An 18,504-nucleotide genomic window follows, 5' to 3' on the forward strand; every position below is an offset into this window, starting at 1 on the left:
AGTAAGAACCATCAACAGCTGAACCCAAGAACATCTTGAGCCAGACGTGCATTACCCTCATGATTACCATAATCATCACTTATTTCAATTGTTAGTATATAAATCACTACTGTACAAACAAATGGATCATGAAATGGCAAAGATGAAATCAGTTACTCATCAGTGAGATGGATGGTAAATATGTGGTTGTTGTTGCAGCTGAGTCATTTGAGGCTCTTGTCCTCTACACCCCTGCTGAAAAACCCCCCAAAACATACAGCTAAAACCAGCCTAAGCTGGTTGGCTGGTCTTAGCTAGTTTAAGATGCAAGTAGCTGGTCTCCCAGCCTAACTCGGCTGGTCAAGCTGGTTTTAGCTGGTTGTTTCAGCAGGTCTCTCAGCCTGACCAGCTAAGGAAGTGGCCAAAACCCCTCTAAAACCAGCCTGCTAAACCAGCTATGACCAGGCTGGATGACCAGCTAAAACCAGCCAACCATCTTAGGCTGGTTTTAGTTTTTTCTTTTTCTTTTTTTTTTCAGCAGGGACATGAGTGTGCCATCAGCTGAATGCACAAAAATTCATTTTGCTTGCATGGGTAGGAAAAAACAAACAACCAATCCGTTTATATATTAAAAAGTAACTTGCTGACATGCCAGTGCTTGCTCATTAAAGATTAGTGCAATTAGTAAAAGGCTGTATCTAATATAAAGCTAATCAGTTCCCTGTTTTGTGGTTTCCATCGTGACGACATTGGGCTGGTCTTGTGAAATTGCTTCCCAGCACAATTTTATCTGTAAATGAATAGAGGACACAGCCTGAAACACAATTTAGTGTGTGTTGTGGATGTAGCTGTCAATCACTGTTCTGTGGTCATAATCTAGTGAATTATGAATGAACTCAGATGGATGATAATCTGCTGCTGCCCTCTGTTGGTCAATGTCTGTTTCAGCACTTCATTTACGCTCAGAATGGAGTACTTATATATATATATATATATACTACTTTAATATACAAGTATTTATATGTAAAACGACATACAGTATGGAACGATAATTTGCTACATTGTTTTGTTCGAGTGATCATCTCAGGAATTAATATGAATACTGTAATAAAAAATGTCAACTTTTTGAAAGAGATGAAATTGATATTTTCAGCTGATATTTCTTCAGGTCCATTCATAACACTGGAAATGCAAAGCTGAGCACATGTGGGAAATAATGTTGTGTATATAGAGTTAAGTTATAATTTTATTACATCTTGTAGGTCATCCTGCTATTCTGTTCTTATACAAAAATTAACTAAGCACAGCTTTCATATAGCAAAAACGGTATAGTATGCTATTCTGAAGTTATATTAGACAAGCAATAATAATAATAATAATAAAAACCATAATAGCAGTTAAGTAACATTTTAATTCACAAAGGTATTGGTTTATTTAAACATGTCACAAATATTATGATTCTTCATATTGTTAAAAGCATGTGTATCAGTAACCCTAAAAAAAATGCTAACATAAATATTTTTGTTTATTACGTTTGAAAGAAAGACATGATCACAGTCTTTTAGATTTTGTTTTAATAAATAAATTCAAAATTGCAATATTGAGAAAACCAGAAAAAGGCACTTAGAAAAGAGCTAGTAGATTGGGTGTTGTGGCAGGTCATCTGTTTATCATCCTTCAGCTTGATATTTATTATTTTGTCAAGCATTCCTGTAGATTTAAATGACCGAACCTGCTGATTACGTTCCAATAAAATAATTAAAAATAAAGGGTTGTTGTACCTTTGAGCATATCAACATTTGAACACAAAACTACACTCTAATTCTTCATTTTCTCCAGATAATTGTCTTATCAACAAAGAGCTTTATCTTTGACGTCAAATACGCAACTGTTCAAATATTACACTTCCTTTTTTTTTTTTTTTTTTTATTATATTATCTCATTTTTTCAAATGTCGGCACCCCTATTGTCTATCTCTGATGTATAACTTTTATAGCATCAACAAATAATCCTTCATAACATATAAAATACACAGATATTTTCAGCTGAACACAAGACACGTGCCATAATGGTTTTCTAAGAGCAACAATAAGTGAGAAATAAGTTGCAAACGCTAAAGAAGAGGTTTTTGGATGCGTCCAACAGTAAACAAATATGCATAGATTATTAGCATATCAAACCAAACTTACATTAGCGCAAAAAAAAAAAATTGCATATACACTGGTCAGATAATTTCTTATGCCAACATATGACTGACGAAGAAGTCTGAATGCAGAAAGAACATGATAGAATATAAACAAAAATTCATATAATGATTTTAAATGACATTTGATGAGTTTTTGCAATTTTTGGGTGGGATTCAAGGATCCCTTTGCACCGTATCTTAAAGTGAAACACTTGATGCAAAGGCACAAATGTCTGTTCTGTTTGAAAAGAGAGAATGTGTGAATGTACACAGGGTTTAAAAGAAGAACAACTGATGTAAATAAAAAGACTATACAAACTGTACACGTTTGCAAGGGATGAGAAGCAGCCAGTCTGTCATAAAATACTGCTACAGACCTGCAATACTGTTCTAAAAGAATGACATACAATGAGAAAATAAACAATTTAAAGGAAAACTGAGGATATCTGCAAACCTATCCCTTCCCAAACATTCACGTGTAATACCCACGTCCATTATTTGCCTTCATATTTGGGGTTGATCACAGTTGTGACGGCACTCTTGTAGATGGGGTTCTCTCCCTGTGAAACACACAAAAATCAGATTTTTAAAAATAAGAAACAAATATACAGCACAATTCAACTTCAACATGTCATCTAAATGCATTTACACCCCAAGAAAGTGCAATAAACCTTGAATTAAAAAGGTAAAAATAAAAAAACTACACATGCAGCTATATCACTCATATATATTAACAGAATTCTGATGAACATATTAATATCCAGTGAAGAAAAATAAATGTTTAAGTCAAACGCTCATTAAGATGCTCATGCTGTAGTCAATCAGTGATTTATACCTTAAACACTTTATAAATATATCAGTTGATGCGTCACGGATGGAAAAATAAAATCAGGTACAGAAACACACACACACTCGCACGCACGCACGCACTGACACTGACACTGACACTCACACAGACTGACACTGACACTCACACAGACTCACACTGACACTCACACAGACTCACACTCACACTGACACTGACACTGACACTCACACTCACACAGACACTGACACTCACACTGACACTGACACTCACTCAAACTGACACTGACACTGACACTGACACTCACACAGACTCACACCCACACTGACACTGACACTCACACTGAGACTCACACTGACACTGACACTGACACTGACTCACACTCACACTCACACTGACACTGACACTGACACTGACACAGACACACACATGTCTGGTCAGCTATCCTTTTGGGGACTCTCCATAGGCGTAATGGTTTTTCTACTGTACAGACCTTATATTCTATTGTCCTACACCAACCCTGCGCCTAAACCTACCCCTCACAGGAAACTTTCTGAATTTTTAGATTTTCAAAAAACTTCATTCTGTATGATTTATAAGCTTTTGTACCCGTGGGGACCACAATTTAGGTCCCCACCGTGACACGAGTCCCCATGAGTCTGTGTGTATTCAGGTTTAAGTCCCCACCAGAATATATAAACCTGTACACACATCACACACACACACACACACAGAAAAAAGCCATGCATAAAGAGGAGAGGTATACAAACTTATAGAGCCACAGCTTTACGTCCATAGTTTGGGTTCTTGAATTTATTAATAGGGCTCTTGTAAATTGGATTCTCTGTCTGAGAGTGGACAGGGACAGACAACATATCAACCACAGATGAAGCAACAGAAGAGCTGAAATCATGGGCAACAAATGGAGAATACAAAGGATGGAGATCATAGAGAGATAGAAAGAAGATTTCATGAGCATGAAGGGAAAAGGAGGCAAAGCATGCATATGAAGTATAAATGAAGACGCAAAAAAACAAACAAACAAAAAAACTTGTATAAAACAAGGTTAAACTCATGGAGTCTTTTATCCCATCAGTTGCCACTAAAAACCTTGTATTTAAGTCCAATTTCACTTTGATTAGCTTGCTAATTCTGAAATTAACAATTTTGTGAATCTTAGAAATTAGAATAAATAACATTTATTTAAGTAAATCACACTGGTTATAAAGACTTTTTGATAAAGTTGCTCTTTCTGCTCTAAACACATCCTACTTAGGTTTCATGTACCTGTTACACAGCTGAATAAGTACCTTGTTACAGCTTTAAAATACTGTCACACCACATTTCCTGTGAATCAGCAGATTTTGACCTGTGCTTGTTTAAGAATGCCCTTGTGAAAAAGAAATATATATATACTAAATACTAAATAAATATACTAAACTGAATGTAACATTTTTTTAGACACTTAATTGCAAATGTTATTTGCAATTATGAAAATGTATTATAGTAATGTATTATTAGCTGAACTTAAGAGTACATCTTTATATGTAATTTCATAATTATTTCTACTGTCTTTGAAATATGGTTAACGTGCACAAACATTAATGGTAAACTAAAATACTTTAATGTCATTTCTATTGAAACATGTATGTCATGTATTTAAATATATGTGTAATTACACAGTCGTAATTTGGTACATTTAATATAAATTAACTTTAAATGTAATGTTGAATAACACTACAGTTAAAATTATAATCAAGCACTTTACATGCTCTAGTCTAGTCAACACATCAAAATAAGTGTACTTCTTTAAAATCAAGCGTATTTCTTTAAAGCATGATAAGATTATTAAAACAATGATTTAAAATGTGCATTATTTAACAATATTACTAAGTGCACTTTTAAAAAGTGTACTTAAGTGTGTTAAACAGTCATGAAAGTGTCTCTATCTGGCCTTTTATTTCATTAAAATTATATTATCTGCAAGTACAAGTAAATATACTTTTGAGATCCGAAGTACACTACAAGTGCACATTGAGTACAATTAAGCACACTTCTTTTTCACAAGGGTGATGCATGTGCTCAGAAAGTGAGCCAGCAGAGGGCAGCAGAGCATCATCCTGACCGACCGCAGCTGCCCGCGACACACCCAGAAAAACCAGGCCCTGAAAATCCAGAAGCCTTTCCTTTAGTTCCACAGCTGCCCTACAATCCAGACGGCTCTCCTAAAACGGAGCGCTCATAATGACGAAAACGACACTTCTGACGAAACAATCTTGGAATTTTGGAAAGACTAAAAACAAAAGCTTAAAGTTTTAAAGCACAAGCTCAAATAAAACATTTCTTGATCCTGTTTTAAAAGCGTTTTTTTTCGGGCATACCGTGTCCCACTTGGCGTTCATCTTCTCCTTCTCAAACTTGGCGAACTCGCGGCGGTCGTGAATGATCATGAGCAGCTTCCAGATCAGTAGCAGAGCTAGACCAATCAGAACGATGCCTGTGACCACGCCCGCTACGATGGGAATGATGTCAGGACCCGCCGGACACTCTGCCAAAGCATACAAACACTCATGCTACTGAAGGAACATGTATTTAAACCATGGCTCTTCTTTGTTTTAATTCGAAGCCTCACCTAAAGCATCCACCACATGCACCTCCTTCTCCGTGTTGTTGACGGCGTAGGTGTAGTAGAACCAGCAGTCGTTGGCGTCTCTCTCCTTGCAGTGCATGAGGGGGAAGGCCTGCACCGGCTGAGGGAGTTTATCTCTGTCCTTCACCTTGATGAGGTTAAAGTAGCTACAGTCTCTCTCACACGTGTCTTTCTTCTCTCCTGTGCCAAACGCCCGGCACTGCACACACTCCCTGAGACAGGAAGAGCCGGTAACATGTTTAGTCAGTGTGCATTGTGAAACCTACTTAGGATGGCTTTTTTTTTTCCACACAGCAAAAAGGCAAAGATATATAAATGGTAATAATGCATTGCTTACAAATTCTGCAAAGAAACAGGGCTGAAATAAAAACATATATATATATATAAAAAAACATTTAAAAATATTCAAAAAATGGCCAAAACATCACTATATAGCACTAAAATAGATGTTAAAATAAATTAATATGCACTACCAGTCAAAAGTTTGGAAAAATAACTTTTCTTTGTTGTTGAAAGAAGTCTCTTCTGCTCACCAAGGCTGCATTTATTTGATCAAAAATACAGTAAAAACTGTAATATGGTGAAATATTATTACAATTGAAAATAGCTGTTTTCTATGTGAATGTATTATAAAATGTAATTTATTGCTGTGATTCCTGTGATGAAAAGTATCAATTTCCTTTTCTTTCTTTCTTTCTTTCTACTAAAATATCGTGCAACACAACTGTTTTCAACATTGATAATAATCAGAAATGTTTGTTGAGCAGCAAATCAGCATATTAGAATGATTTCTGAAGATCATGTGACACTGAAGACTGGAGTAATGATGCTTGCTATACAGCTGCGTATCACAGAAATAAATTACAGTTTAACACATATTCACATGGAAAGCACTTAAATTAAATTGTAAAATTATTTCACAATATTACAGTTTTTACTGTATTTTTGATCAAATAAATGCAGCCTTGATGAGCAGAAGAGACTCTTACCAAACCCAAGCTTTTGAACTTTGTGTTTTATTGTTTTTATTAAGGCTGTTACTACATTGAACATTTGTGTGTAAATACGTTATTTAATGATACAACACAGTAAAATCTAACACAGGATGAGCAAATGCTGCGCTGAAGAGGGAACGGCACACGTCTGATCTCTTCTCTGTTGATAATAATCAGAAATGTTTGTTGAGCAGCAAATCAGCATATTAGAATGATTTCTGAAGATCATGTGACACTGAAGACTGGAGTAATGATGCTGAAAATACAGCTGCGTATCACAGAAATAAATTACAGTTTAACACATATTCACATGGAAAGCACTTAAATTAAATTGTAAAATTATTTCACAATATTACAGTTTTTACTGTATTTTTGATCAAATAAATGAAGCCTTGGTAAGCAGAAGCGACTTCTTTCAACAACATTCAAAAAAAGAAAAAAAAAGTTATTATTCCTAAATTTTGACTAGTAGTGTATATTAATATATTTTTTCATTTGAAAAAATCTTAATTATTCCAAACTTTGACAAGTAGTGTCACGCTTTTACGTATCTATCTATCTATCTATCTATCTATCCATCCATCCATCCATCCATCCATCCATACAAACAGATACATTTTTATTTAAATCAAACAATATTTAAGTGTCAAATATAACCCTAATCATAAATGAAATATGAAACGGTATTTTTAATTAGTTATTTTATTTTTATTTTTTGCATTGGGACATTATATTCATTGTATTTGACAATAACAAGACATTGTATTGTCTTAAATGTATGCAATAAATACATTTTTGACGTTTTCTTACTTTCTTACTTATAATTCCTTAGAATTTTTAAAAATATATTTTCAATGTAAATATATATTGTCCAACATAAATAAAAAAAAACACATTTTGCAAAATGTATTTTAAGATTGGGAATGTATTTTCTTATCTCTTGAAGTACATTTTCTAATATATTTTGGCATTTGAAGGTTTAAACAAAAATATATATCAATTTTAAATTTGAAAAATGTATTTCTTAAGCTGTGCTGTTTACACCATACATTTATGCATTCAGCAGACGCTTTTATCCAAAGCGACTTACAGTGCATTCAGGCTATACATTTCTTTTTACCAGTATGTGTGTTCCCTGGGAGTTGAACCCATGACCTTTTGCACTGCTAACGCAATGCTCTACCACTGAGCCACAGGAACCACATTTAGCATATATTTGAAAAAAAAAAAAAAAAAAACCTGTGCATGTACTCAGTGCAGTTTAATATGTCATATATTGTGTACACAGATGTGTGCATGTTTTCCACTGACTTGTGCTCAGTACAGACTCCGGGGCAGGTGGGGCAGATCTCACAGGTGGGCCCCTGGAACTTGGGGTCGGTGCACCTGCAGGTCCCACACTCACAGTTCCCTCTGCCGTTACAGATCTGCTTGTTGGAGGCTAAGCAGGTGGAGGTGTCGAGAGAGCAGTCGCACGCACTTCCCGTGTAGTTAGCATCACAGATACACACCCTGCACTCACAGCGGCCGTGTCCTGCAGGAAAAACATCACATTAACAACCTTCATCTGCTGATTATAAACCGTCTGCTGTCTTCCTCTATTAATGGCCTGTTGAGTGATGCATTGGTAACATGCATGGTGTAAAACTGTTCCAGTACCTCCGCAGAGTTTATTATTGGAGCGGTCGCAGTTGAAGTTGTCACACTCGCAGAATTTGCCGCTGTAGCGCTCTTCAGGATTGTCCCTCTTCTTGCACTCGCAGGTGCCACACACGCACTCGCCGTTATTGCTGCAGATGTCCGTGCCGTTGTCCTTGCGGCAGTTCTTGTCCAGGTCTTCGGTGGACACCTCGTCTTTTCGACATTCACACTGCCTGCCCACACGTCCCTTATTGCACCTGAGAGGACGCAGAGTAGCTCACATTTACTCACATAAAGTCTCTCGCTTACAGGTTTATGGGGTTTTCAAGCATCAAAACAATGATGAGTTTAATACAGCTTTATTTTTTCCCGTGCATTAGAATGTCCCGTTTAATTAATTGCACCTGAGAGTACACAGCTCACATTTACTCACATATAAACTCTCTCCCTTACGAACATGAATTCAAGTTTAATACAGATCTTTTTCTTCTTCTCTGCATTAGAATGTGTCCTGTTTAAAAAAACAAATTCTGAGCAAAATGACTATCATACATTTGTACCATGATTTGCAGAAGACAAGCACATAAACTGTCATTCAGTGTAACAATAGTTCACATACCAATAGTTTTTTGACAAAGATTATTTACATTAAAGATTCAGCATTATATTTAACCCTAAAATCAATAAAAACAAAATTCTAAATAAAGTAAAAAAATATTTTTGTTTTGCATTGTCACATTGTTTTCATTGACATTATATTGTCTTTAATGTATGCTGATTTAGATAAATCATTGCATTCTAGATTTTTTTTAATGTAATACAGTACATTTTGGTATTATGATATTGCATATGATTTTGATGTTGATATAAAAAAATGAATATATTTTCTTTCTCTTTGCTTTTTTTATATCAATACGGAACAATTTGTAAGTAATTTAACCAGCACTATATATATATATATATATATATATATGTATATCAGGGCTCAATTGATTACAAATTTGAATCTAATTAATTACACAATGTGGCAATTAATCTAGTTAATTGCATATTAAATTGCTCTAGTTAAATTGCATCTAGTTAATCGGCACATTAAATTGGGCTGAGAAAGATCATACCCAGGAAAGATCATTTAAAGCCATTATTGTGTTAGAAAAGCATGAAATAGATACCAAAATTTACCGACATTTTTCTTTTTCTTTTTTCATTTTTGGGTGAACTATCCCTTTAATAATAATAAAATAACAACCATTCATTCATTAATTCAAACAAACGGTTGATTCATTCAGGAATGAAGTAAATGGCTCTCGTTATGAAAGGGCCATTGAATCGATGGTTCACCTGATTAATTCAAAACACAGGTCAGACATTGTGTGTTGCTCAGAAACGCACAATAGTTCTGCTGTGGCTTTATAGTTAATATTTGCGTGGGCAAAACTGAGCAAAAAAAGTCAATATTGTGCATAAAATAACACAATATTAAGTTCTCATTTATTATACTGTTGTATAAAATCACATTTGCACTCGTGCTGATATTGCTTAACTATATCATATGATATAAATATGAGACAAAAACTCATACAGGGGCATCAAAGGACTGCGAATCAAAGTATCGCTCTCGCGGTCCTTTGATGTCAAACACTGATTGATCTGCGCAGCGCTGCTTCAAGTTGAACACACCTTATTGAGATGTAAGATGACGTATGTAAGGGGCAGGGCAGGTGCGTTAACTGCATTAATTTTAACACGTTATTTAGCAATTAAACAAAGACATGCATTTATATAAGCAAACGCAGGACTGTTATGTGAGGACAGTCTCACCTGCAGGCTCCACACTCAAACGTGCCGTTGCCGTTATGACACATGTCACTGTTCTTGATGCCGTGCTTGTGACATTCACACTCGCAGATGAAGTTGAGCAAGATCTCCACCTCCTCAGTGAAGCCCAGGGGCTTGATCTTAATGCTTTCAGGTTTGCCTTGTTTGGGGCAGCCTTGAGCCGTGATATTAATGTTGAATGATACCTGGGAATGCATAGGAAATAGAAAACAACAGGCTAGCGGTTTCTGCTGTGGATGACGCGACGGATGATGCATATTGCTTTGTGTTGATGTGGCTTCACCTCGTCTCCGATGGAGATGTTAGAGCACTTTCTTCCGTTCTCTCCCTCATTCACCACTCCGTTCTTACAGCGCGACTGATAGGTGATGGTCACTCCTTCAGGAAGCTTGCTGTTCTCAAGGATCACCTCTGAAGAAAGAGACTGAGAGAAAACAGAAATCAGCCCAGTTCCTTTAAAGACGGCAGATATTTCTAAAGAAACTTCATCGGCTCACGTTGTAGGCATCAACAATAAGATTGATAACATTGCTGGAGTTTGCTGAAAGCGTCCCGACTGCAGACTTTGGGATCAGGTTTTTAAGTTCCTGTGGAACGAGAGAAAAAAACATATGATTCATGGATCTCCAGCACAGGGACGCAGGGTGTTTGTTTTACAACAGTCCTGTTAAACTGTAGGCAGGAACTCTAAATTATGACCTTGGCGTTCGGATCATTCCAAGCTGGGAAACTATCTTGGGCTTGTGGCTTTCCAAATACAGAGAAGCTGGATTCAAACTGTGCAGATGCCTGAGAGTTTTAGTCTCGCAGTGGTGAAATATTTGATATGGAATTTCATATTACAGTTCATCCATTTGTAACACACAGTCTCCAGCTATGGCTCTTTCAATGCAAGTCTATGGGATTTTGTTGCCTGTTTTATCACTCAGCAGGTGAATATTATAAGTCTGTTCACTTAGAAAAGTAATAGCATATCTCGCCTCAACAGGCCACATCTCATACAGCAAAAAAAAAAAGTTTTAAATATATGCTAAATATACACACAGTGAAGCTCAATTAAATATATTTTTGAAACTGAAACCTTCATATACCAAAATATATTTTAAAATGTATTTCAGGTGCAAGAAAATACATTTCCAGTTTTACAGTAGCCTACATTTAGGCAAAATGCAAATATGGATGGAAAAGCCTACTAGAGGTCAAAATGGATTTATAATGATTTAATAATATTTCATTTTTAAATGTTGTAATATTGTATTTTTGGAACATTGCAAAGTCTGTTCCTTGTTGATTTTTATTTAAATGTGTTATATGTTCACGCGCGTTACAGACATCATATCAAGTTTATCATCAAATGTGGCCATATATACTCATATATATATATATACATATAATATATTGGCAAAAAACATATTTACATAAATATATTATGAAACATATTTTAGCAAACGTAGATTATTTGGCCATGTTTTGTATATTTTGAAACATATTTAAAAATATATTTTTTGCCATATGGGATGAATTGAGGAATCATTCATGCAGCAACAACATGTTATGTGCTTACATTTAATACTTAGCGTTTGTGATTTGTTTAAATCCAGCAAGCACTATAAAGTTTCCTAAGTTTTGACTAGTGTGGAAAAAGACTACAGGCCAGGTGGAAACTTTTACAAATCAAAAGTTGGCTTCAATCCGGTCAAGTACAAGAAAGATAAAAAATTCTCACAGGGAAAGAAACTACCGGCTCCAGACAGAGAAAAATATAAGTGTTCCTGCTCAGGCACACGGTAATCATCTGCGGACCTACTTTGTAAACAGGCTGAAACTCCTCTGTAACTGCAAAGATGGTCTGGATGTTGTTTTCACTCAGTTTCTGAACCAGGTGGGCGATGGACGGGTAATCCTAGTCAGGAAAGGAAATGAAAAGCTCTGTTGAATCTGTCAAACATCCAATAGTCTGCTCTGAAAATCACCTGGAGATGTCTTATACGCACGTAATAATGGCTCATGGTGTACATGTTGTTTTCTAAGTGGCATTTCCCATCATTGGGAAGCACGATTCCACCTAGTTTGCCATCGCCGGCAAAATGGAAACGTTAAATAATCTGCATGATTTAAAAATCATATTGTTCAGCATTTTATGGCAAGAGGCACCACATATGTGACCGTGGAGTACAAAAGCAGTCTTAAGTCGCTGGGGTATATTTGTAGCAATAGCCAAAAATACATTGTATGGGTCAAAATTATAGATTTTTCTTTTATGCCAAAAATCATTAGGATATTAAGTAAAGATCATGTTCCATGAATATATTTTGTAAATTTCCTACCGTAAATATATTAAAACTTAATTTTTGATTAGTAATATGCATTGCTAAGAACTTCATTTGAACAACTTTAAAGATGATTTTCTCAATATTTTGATTCTTTTGCACCCTCAGATTCCAGATTTTCAAATAGTTGTATCTCGGCCAAATATTTTCCGATCATAACAAACCATACATCAATGGAAAGCTTATTTATTCAGCTTTATGATGTATGAATCTCAATTTCACAAAATTTACCCTTATGTCTGGTTTTGTGCTCCAGGGTCACATTTCAGGAATGACCCGCACATATTCTCAGTGCACAGTCAATAATCAGTAATGTTGTTTTTCACTCACTCCACAGACTGCCACTTGCATGATGGCATCAAACCCCCCCTCAGGTGAGTCCAGGTTGCCAGATATCTGCTGTTGTCCCACCAGACTGTTGAACTGCTGCCCGTTGCTGGTGAGTTTCAGCACGTTCTTGTAGCTGAAGGGGCTGGTGCAGTTTTGGTCCCCTGTGCAGGGGTTCAGGAGCTTGGCTGGAGTCGTGCTGATATACGGCATCACCGTCTTCTCCACAAAAGAGCCGAAACCTATCCGAAGGTAAGCAAAGCATCATCTTAGCTTTAAGCGCATGGCTGCTCGTGTCTCTAATGGATTTGGCAGTGTGAGGAAAGTTTTGATTAGGTCTTATTTTATCATTTAATTACAGGTTATAAAAGTAATATTCTAAGTCAGGGTTTCCCAAACAGGTTTCATGAACATTTTTTAAAATTAGTCAAAGTAGACTTACATGTGTTTATTTATGCTGTGTTTTCACAAGTTTTCATTTTATCAGAAATGAGAAGCATTTAGAAATAGTTGTCTAACTAACTAAACACAGACTTAAAGGTCTCCCTGCAGTTTTCCGCCAAAATAAAAGCTTGAGGGCTTAACATTTGAAAGTGAAGATTTTAGAATTGTAACATGTTGTGTAAAATAAAACTATTATAATTATCAAATATTATTGTTTTATTTTTGTATTATTACAATAGCATATTTCCTACTTAATTTTGTTTATAATTAGAGTTAAGATAATAATAATAATAATAATTCAAAAACAATTGTATTATCATATTGCAGTTCAAATCATAATATATGCAAAAATAATCATGATATATTTTATTACCAAATCTAGCTGCCCTATAATGTAAATAAATCATTTAAAAATAAACACTTGTTTTCCTGCATGTCATTTGATCATTAACCAACATCAGAGAACCGTAAACATGAGAATGCATTGTTAAATTATTAAAATATTAACATAAAAGCTTGGTGCTTCAAGAAAATACTAACACTTTTAATATACATATATACATATATATATATATATATATATATACACACACACACACACACACACACACACACACGTATTCATACCGAAAATTTTCATTCAAAAAAAGAAAACTTCATTGGAAACTTCCAGTTTTATATATTGTTACTTTTGATAAGAAACAAAGTCTCATCTTTCAAATTATGTCATTTTTTCAGGAAATTCAAACAATAAATGCCGTTTTGGCGCTCTTTGATGTGGCGCGACCGATCGTTCTATAAACGCCTCTCAGTTCAAGCGGCAGCGCGATCAACTCTTCCTCTTTACTACTAGTTTAATGCGAAATAAACATGAATGAACATCTCACGCCTCATGTAATCGCTCAATCAGTGTTTCAACCGCGGAAAGACACCAATAAAACAGGTTGTAAACAAAACGTCACGTTGCATTTCATTTAGAAATTTTATAATTTAGAGGTTAGTTTAAAAACTGCATTATGTGCAATTTACATGTTTGCATACATTTTTTTTAAGTTGAGTGTTGCTTGTTCTATTTTAAAAAATAAATAGTAATTCAATTTAAGTTTGGGCTCTGTTGTTAACTGTAACCTTATAGTAGGCCTAATGTAAAAGGGCTCACTATAGTTTAGAGCATAAGCCGAGGTAGATTTTTATCCCTAAAAAAATTTAATTATAACTGAATTTATTTAAAGAAATAGCAATTTGTTCAGTAAACCACTGTTTAATGAAAAAAAATGTTTAGTTTTCCCCCCTGCTGTACCGAAACGGCACCGAACCGTGACGTCAAAACCGAGGTACATACCGAACCGTCGTATATATATATATATATATATATATATAAAGACATTTTTATGGAAAGCTGTATTGAAAATCAACATGCAGTTTGACACATGACATTTGTAATTTGAGATGCATATATTCAAAAGTAAATCCTTTTAACACATTACCATTCATACATTTTATATAAAATGTATCCTTGACAGATATTATAAACTTATTAAACATATATGCTTCACATATATTACAATGTTATTACATGTTTAAAACAAGTATATAACGGAGACCATGTTTCAAGCAAAACTACAGGAGGGGTTTGTTTTGATTTGATTAGACTCTCACCTATTCTGAAATCTGAGGTGATCTTGGACATTTCCTTCATCAGACTTGTCCCTAGGTTCTTGACATTCTCCAAGTCATCCTTCATGGAGTAGGAAAGGTCCATCAGGTAGTACAGGTCTATGGGATAGTCCTCTGCCCTCTTGAACCTCAGTTTGATATTCTGAGGTTCCCCTACAGGAATAACAATTCATTCACAAAAAAAAAAAAAACATTAATATTCCTTAAGTTACTTGCACAGATCAGTAAAAACCAACAAGGATTTCAGATTGTGAGTCGGCACCGGATCTGAGGTTGAGGCTGAGTTTCTGAGGCTGGATCTGTGTAATGTCCTCGGGTCGGAGTTTCTCTGCTCCTTTCTTGCGGTTGGTCACTGCTTTGTTCTTGAGGATCCTTTGGCTCCCGTGAGGGTTCTCGATCTTGTCGCAGCCTCTCTTCTTGAGCGACTCCAGCTCATCACAGCGCGCTGACGTCGGCTCGCCCTGCTTCAGAAACTCCTGATGGGGAGTAAATATAAGAGCTGTTGCTGTTTGTATTATGTGAATTAAGCATGTCAGATTCTTTGAAGATGCCGATGAAGCAGTGAATCCATTGTAAAAAGGATTATAAAAATTCTAATAATTTACAACCTTATCTTTAAGTTGTATTTCTTTAAAATTATTAATTGATTGCTACTATTGTCATGTTTCTTGTTTCCCTCAACGTCTATTTGTGATGTTTCACATTGGTTTCTTTTTTTTTCATGAGTATTATTACTGTAATATTGTGAAATATTATTACAATTTAAAATAACAGTTTTCTATGTGAATCTCTGTTAAACTGTAATGTATTTCTGTGATGCGCAGCTGAATTTTCAGCATCATTACTCCAGTCTTCAGTGTCACATGATCTTCAGAAATCATTCTAATATGCTGATCTGCTGCTCAAGAAACATTTCTGATTATTATCAATGTTGAAACATTTTGGGGGAAACTGTGATACATTTTATTTTTCAGGATTCTTTGATGAATATAAAGTTCAAAAGAACAGCAGAAATATTTTTTTATATTTAATTAAAAATGGCTTTACTGTCATTTTTAATGTGTCCTTGCTGAACAAAATGTTTAATTTCTTAAACTGGTGTACATATCTCATAGAAACAATGAAGAAATTAAGCACATACTATAAAATTAAAAACCATGCACTGTCAGAAAAAATATGCAGATGTTAAAGGTACAATTTTTGCATGTTTGCACATTGAGAGTGCATAATAAAAAGAAACCTTTAGTTTCATCTTAATCATCTTACAATTAATTAATCAAAAGAAATAACTGTTGTGTTATGGCACTTGATATTTAAAATTCAGTAATGAAATGTGTACTGTAACTGTAAAATGTATTTTATTTATTTACAGTGTACTAACATAGTTAATAAGACAATATTAATGATATCATCATCACTGTACCTGCAGTACTAGTTTGCAGGATTATTCTAATGTACTACAATTAAATTAAAACCATTAAAAAACATTTCCGTTACTTGAAATAAACGCTATCTGAAATAAAATAAAATACAAAAAACTTAATTGATGCTTGAAATTCCTTATAAGGGCTCCTAGAAGGAATCTCAAGCATCACCAAGATGTTTCCAAGCAGAAGAGAATGAGATTTCCGAGCATGAATGGAATGACAACATCCATCCGTCATTACTGTTCCTGGCAAATCTGCCAAACCTATTAACATCTAGAGTCATTTTCTTCTGCATTATGTCTGTTTGGTCCAATTGTTTATTGAACTGTTGTATAAAAGCGATATCAGACTGGTAATCATGCTCTTGGCCTATCAGTACAGCTCTGATTAGTCAGCATGAATGTGAGTGTGATTCAGCATAAATATACTGGGTCAGTAAATGTGTTTGGAGGGTTAAAGAACAGAATGACCATGGCATCTGAACACTACTCACTGTATCAGTGCACCATCCACATTTAGCCCCCACTTGTATGCACTGGCCACAGGATAAAGCGTTGGCTTTGATGCACTCGTTGCCCTCTGCAGAACAGGAGAGACGGAGAGCATTTCACATCTACAGCTTCGATTCATTTACATCACTCCGGCTCGCTGTAATTAGAGCCAAGATGACTACTCTATGTTTTCCATTATGGATAATGCTCCGACCGCGCTGGGTGGAGCGCGCTCTGAGTAATGACATCAGTATTTAACCGCTCGCTCTGCAGAGAGAACGATTAGTTATCCTCATAGAAACCCAGCGCTTATTAATTCTGACGGAGTCGGACAGAGTTACAGTGCACTGGACAGAAATACAGTGAATTAGAAACTACGGAGTTCACATTACCTTGCTGTGCGCTGCTGCAACAAATGATCCCGAATAATGTTGACATGAAAAGTAGCTTCAGGTCCATCTACAACACAAAGACAAAGTATAAGCAGTGCATTCAGTTTCACAACAATCACTATAATACACATTTATTCAGAAAAACTACGGTGAATGTGGAATTTTTATAATATATAAATATATGGTTATGATTTAATATGAACTGAAATCATTGGACTATCACAACACAACAAATAAAATAATTTAAAAATATATTTTAATGGAAAAATGGGGGGGGGAAATAGGTGTCAATGACACAGACATGATTTTTGGACATGATATAATACCTTGTTTTTTGTACATCTACATGCTAATACCATTGTTGAATGTATTGCTGGAGAAACTAACTAACTAACTATCTAGTTAAGACTGCTTCCTGAACTGCATTGGTTAAAACTGTCGTTTATAAGGTGGTGGAGTGATAACTTATTCTAATTAATCAGTTTGAGATGAAATTAATGTCTGTAAATTGAGTTGCTGTAAATGACAAACATGGCATCTGAGGACTGCTTCCCTGTTTTTGTTCTCCGTTATTTTGCAGGTTTCCTTACATCACTCCAGGGCTTCCCAGTTGTACTAGAGCACAGACACGCATAATTCTCTTAACAAACCAAAAGATGTAGAATGAAATTGGTATGGAACGACAGATATAGATTGCACTACATGTTAGCTGGCTTATTTTGCTCAAGTGCATGATCTGTTTAAGTCCATATGTCACATTAACAAGAAACTACACTTCTAACCACAGATTGAGATGCTTTTTGTGAATGTTTGTTGAAACTATGGATTCGGTAAACACCAAATCGTTTAACTATGTTGGTAACGATGTAACTTGCGACCATAGTTATCTAACTATGCTCTTGGAAAACACAAATCACGTAGTGTCTGTGTTTTCTACATTCGGTTCAGTGTTTATTCATTCCCATAGTTATTCATTTATTAATCGATCAGTCCCATTTGTCCTGTGTATTTATACTGCTAGTTTGGTTCAGTTCTTTGTCTGTTCTCGTCACAGTACATTTACCAATTGCAACTCTCCTTTTCGTCCAACCCAGTCTCATAAAAATACGTACCTCTGCGTACTTTTCTGCAACACCGTTTTTACGTACCTTACTGCACGTTTCGCCGCAGTTTCAAAGAGAAATGTCCACTGAGTGGCGCTAAAACACGGGTTCAATAAGTCAACCCTGGCACGTTTTCATTATGTTGATATAGGTACGTATTGCTGTGTTTTTATTGCGTTTCTTCATTCATCAGCGTCGCCCTGGAAACAAGCGAGGAGC

General features: G+C 35.4%; 1 protein-coding gene across 1 annotated transcript in view; it reads right to left on the reverse strand.

Annotated features, from left to right (window-relative positions):
* Positions 1-1,983: 1,983 nt before the first annotated feature.
* Positions 1,984-18,504, reverse strand: part of itgb1a (integrin, beta 1a) — a 33,809-nt gene continuing 17,288 nt past the window's right edge. Inside the window, exons 2-16 of the mRNA XM_016546247.1 lie at positions 17,183-17,249; positions 16,793-16,878; positions 15,135-15,348; positions 14,855-15,025; positions 12,755-12,993; positions 12,089-12,181; positions 11,902-11,997; positions 10,592-10,681; positions 10,378-10,518; positions 10,077-10,279; positions 8,274-8,512; positions 7,926-8,148; positions 5,602-5,831; positions 5,351-5,517; positions 1,984-2,724 (exon numbers count right to left, since the gene is read on the reverse strand). Coding sequence (XP_016401733.1) covers positions 2,659-2,724; positions 5,351-5,517; positions 5,602-5,831; positions 7,926-8,148; positions 8,274-8,512; positions 10,077-10,279; positions 10,378-10,518; positions 10,592-10,681; positions 11,902-11,997; positions 12,089-12,181; positions 12,755-12,993; positions 14,855-15,025; positions 15,135-15,348; positions 16,793-16,878; positions 17,183-17,249 — 2,325 coding nt within the window. The 3' untranslated portion in view covers positions 1,984-2,658. The remainder of the gene's footprint in view (positions 2,725-5,350; positions 5,518-5,601; positions 5,832-7,925; positions 8,149-8,273; positions 8,513-10,076; positions 10,280-10,377; positions 10,519-10,591; positions 10,682-11,901; positions 11,998-12,088; positions 12,182-12,754; positions 12,994-14,854; positions 15,026-15,134; positions 15,349-16,792; positions 16,879-17,182; positions 17,250-18,504) is intronic.

This window comes from Sinocyclocheilus rhinocerous, unplaced genomic scaffold, assembly GCF_001515625.1.
Source record: "Sinocyclocheilus rhinocerous isolate Xijiao unplaced genomic scaffold, SAMN03320098_v1.1 scaffold1812, whole genome shotgun sequence".
Classification (NCBI taxonomy): Eukaryota; Metazoa; Chordata; class Actinopteri; order Cypriniformes; family Cyprinidae; genus Sinocyclocheilus; species Sinocyclocheilus rhinocerous.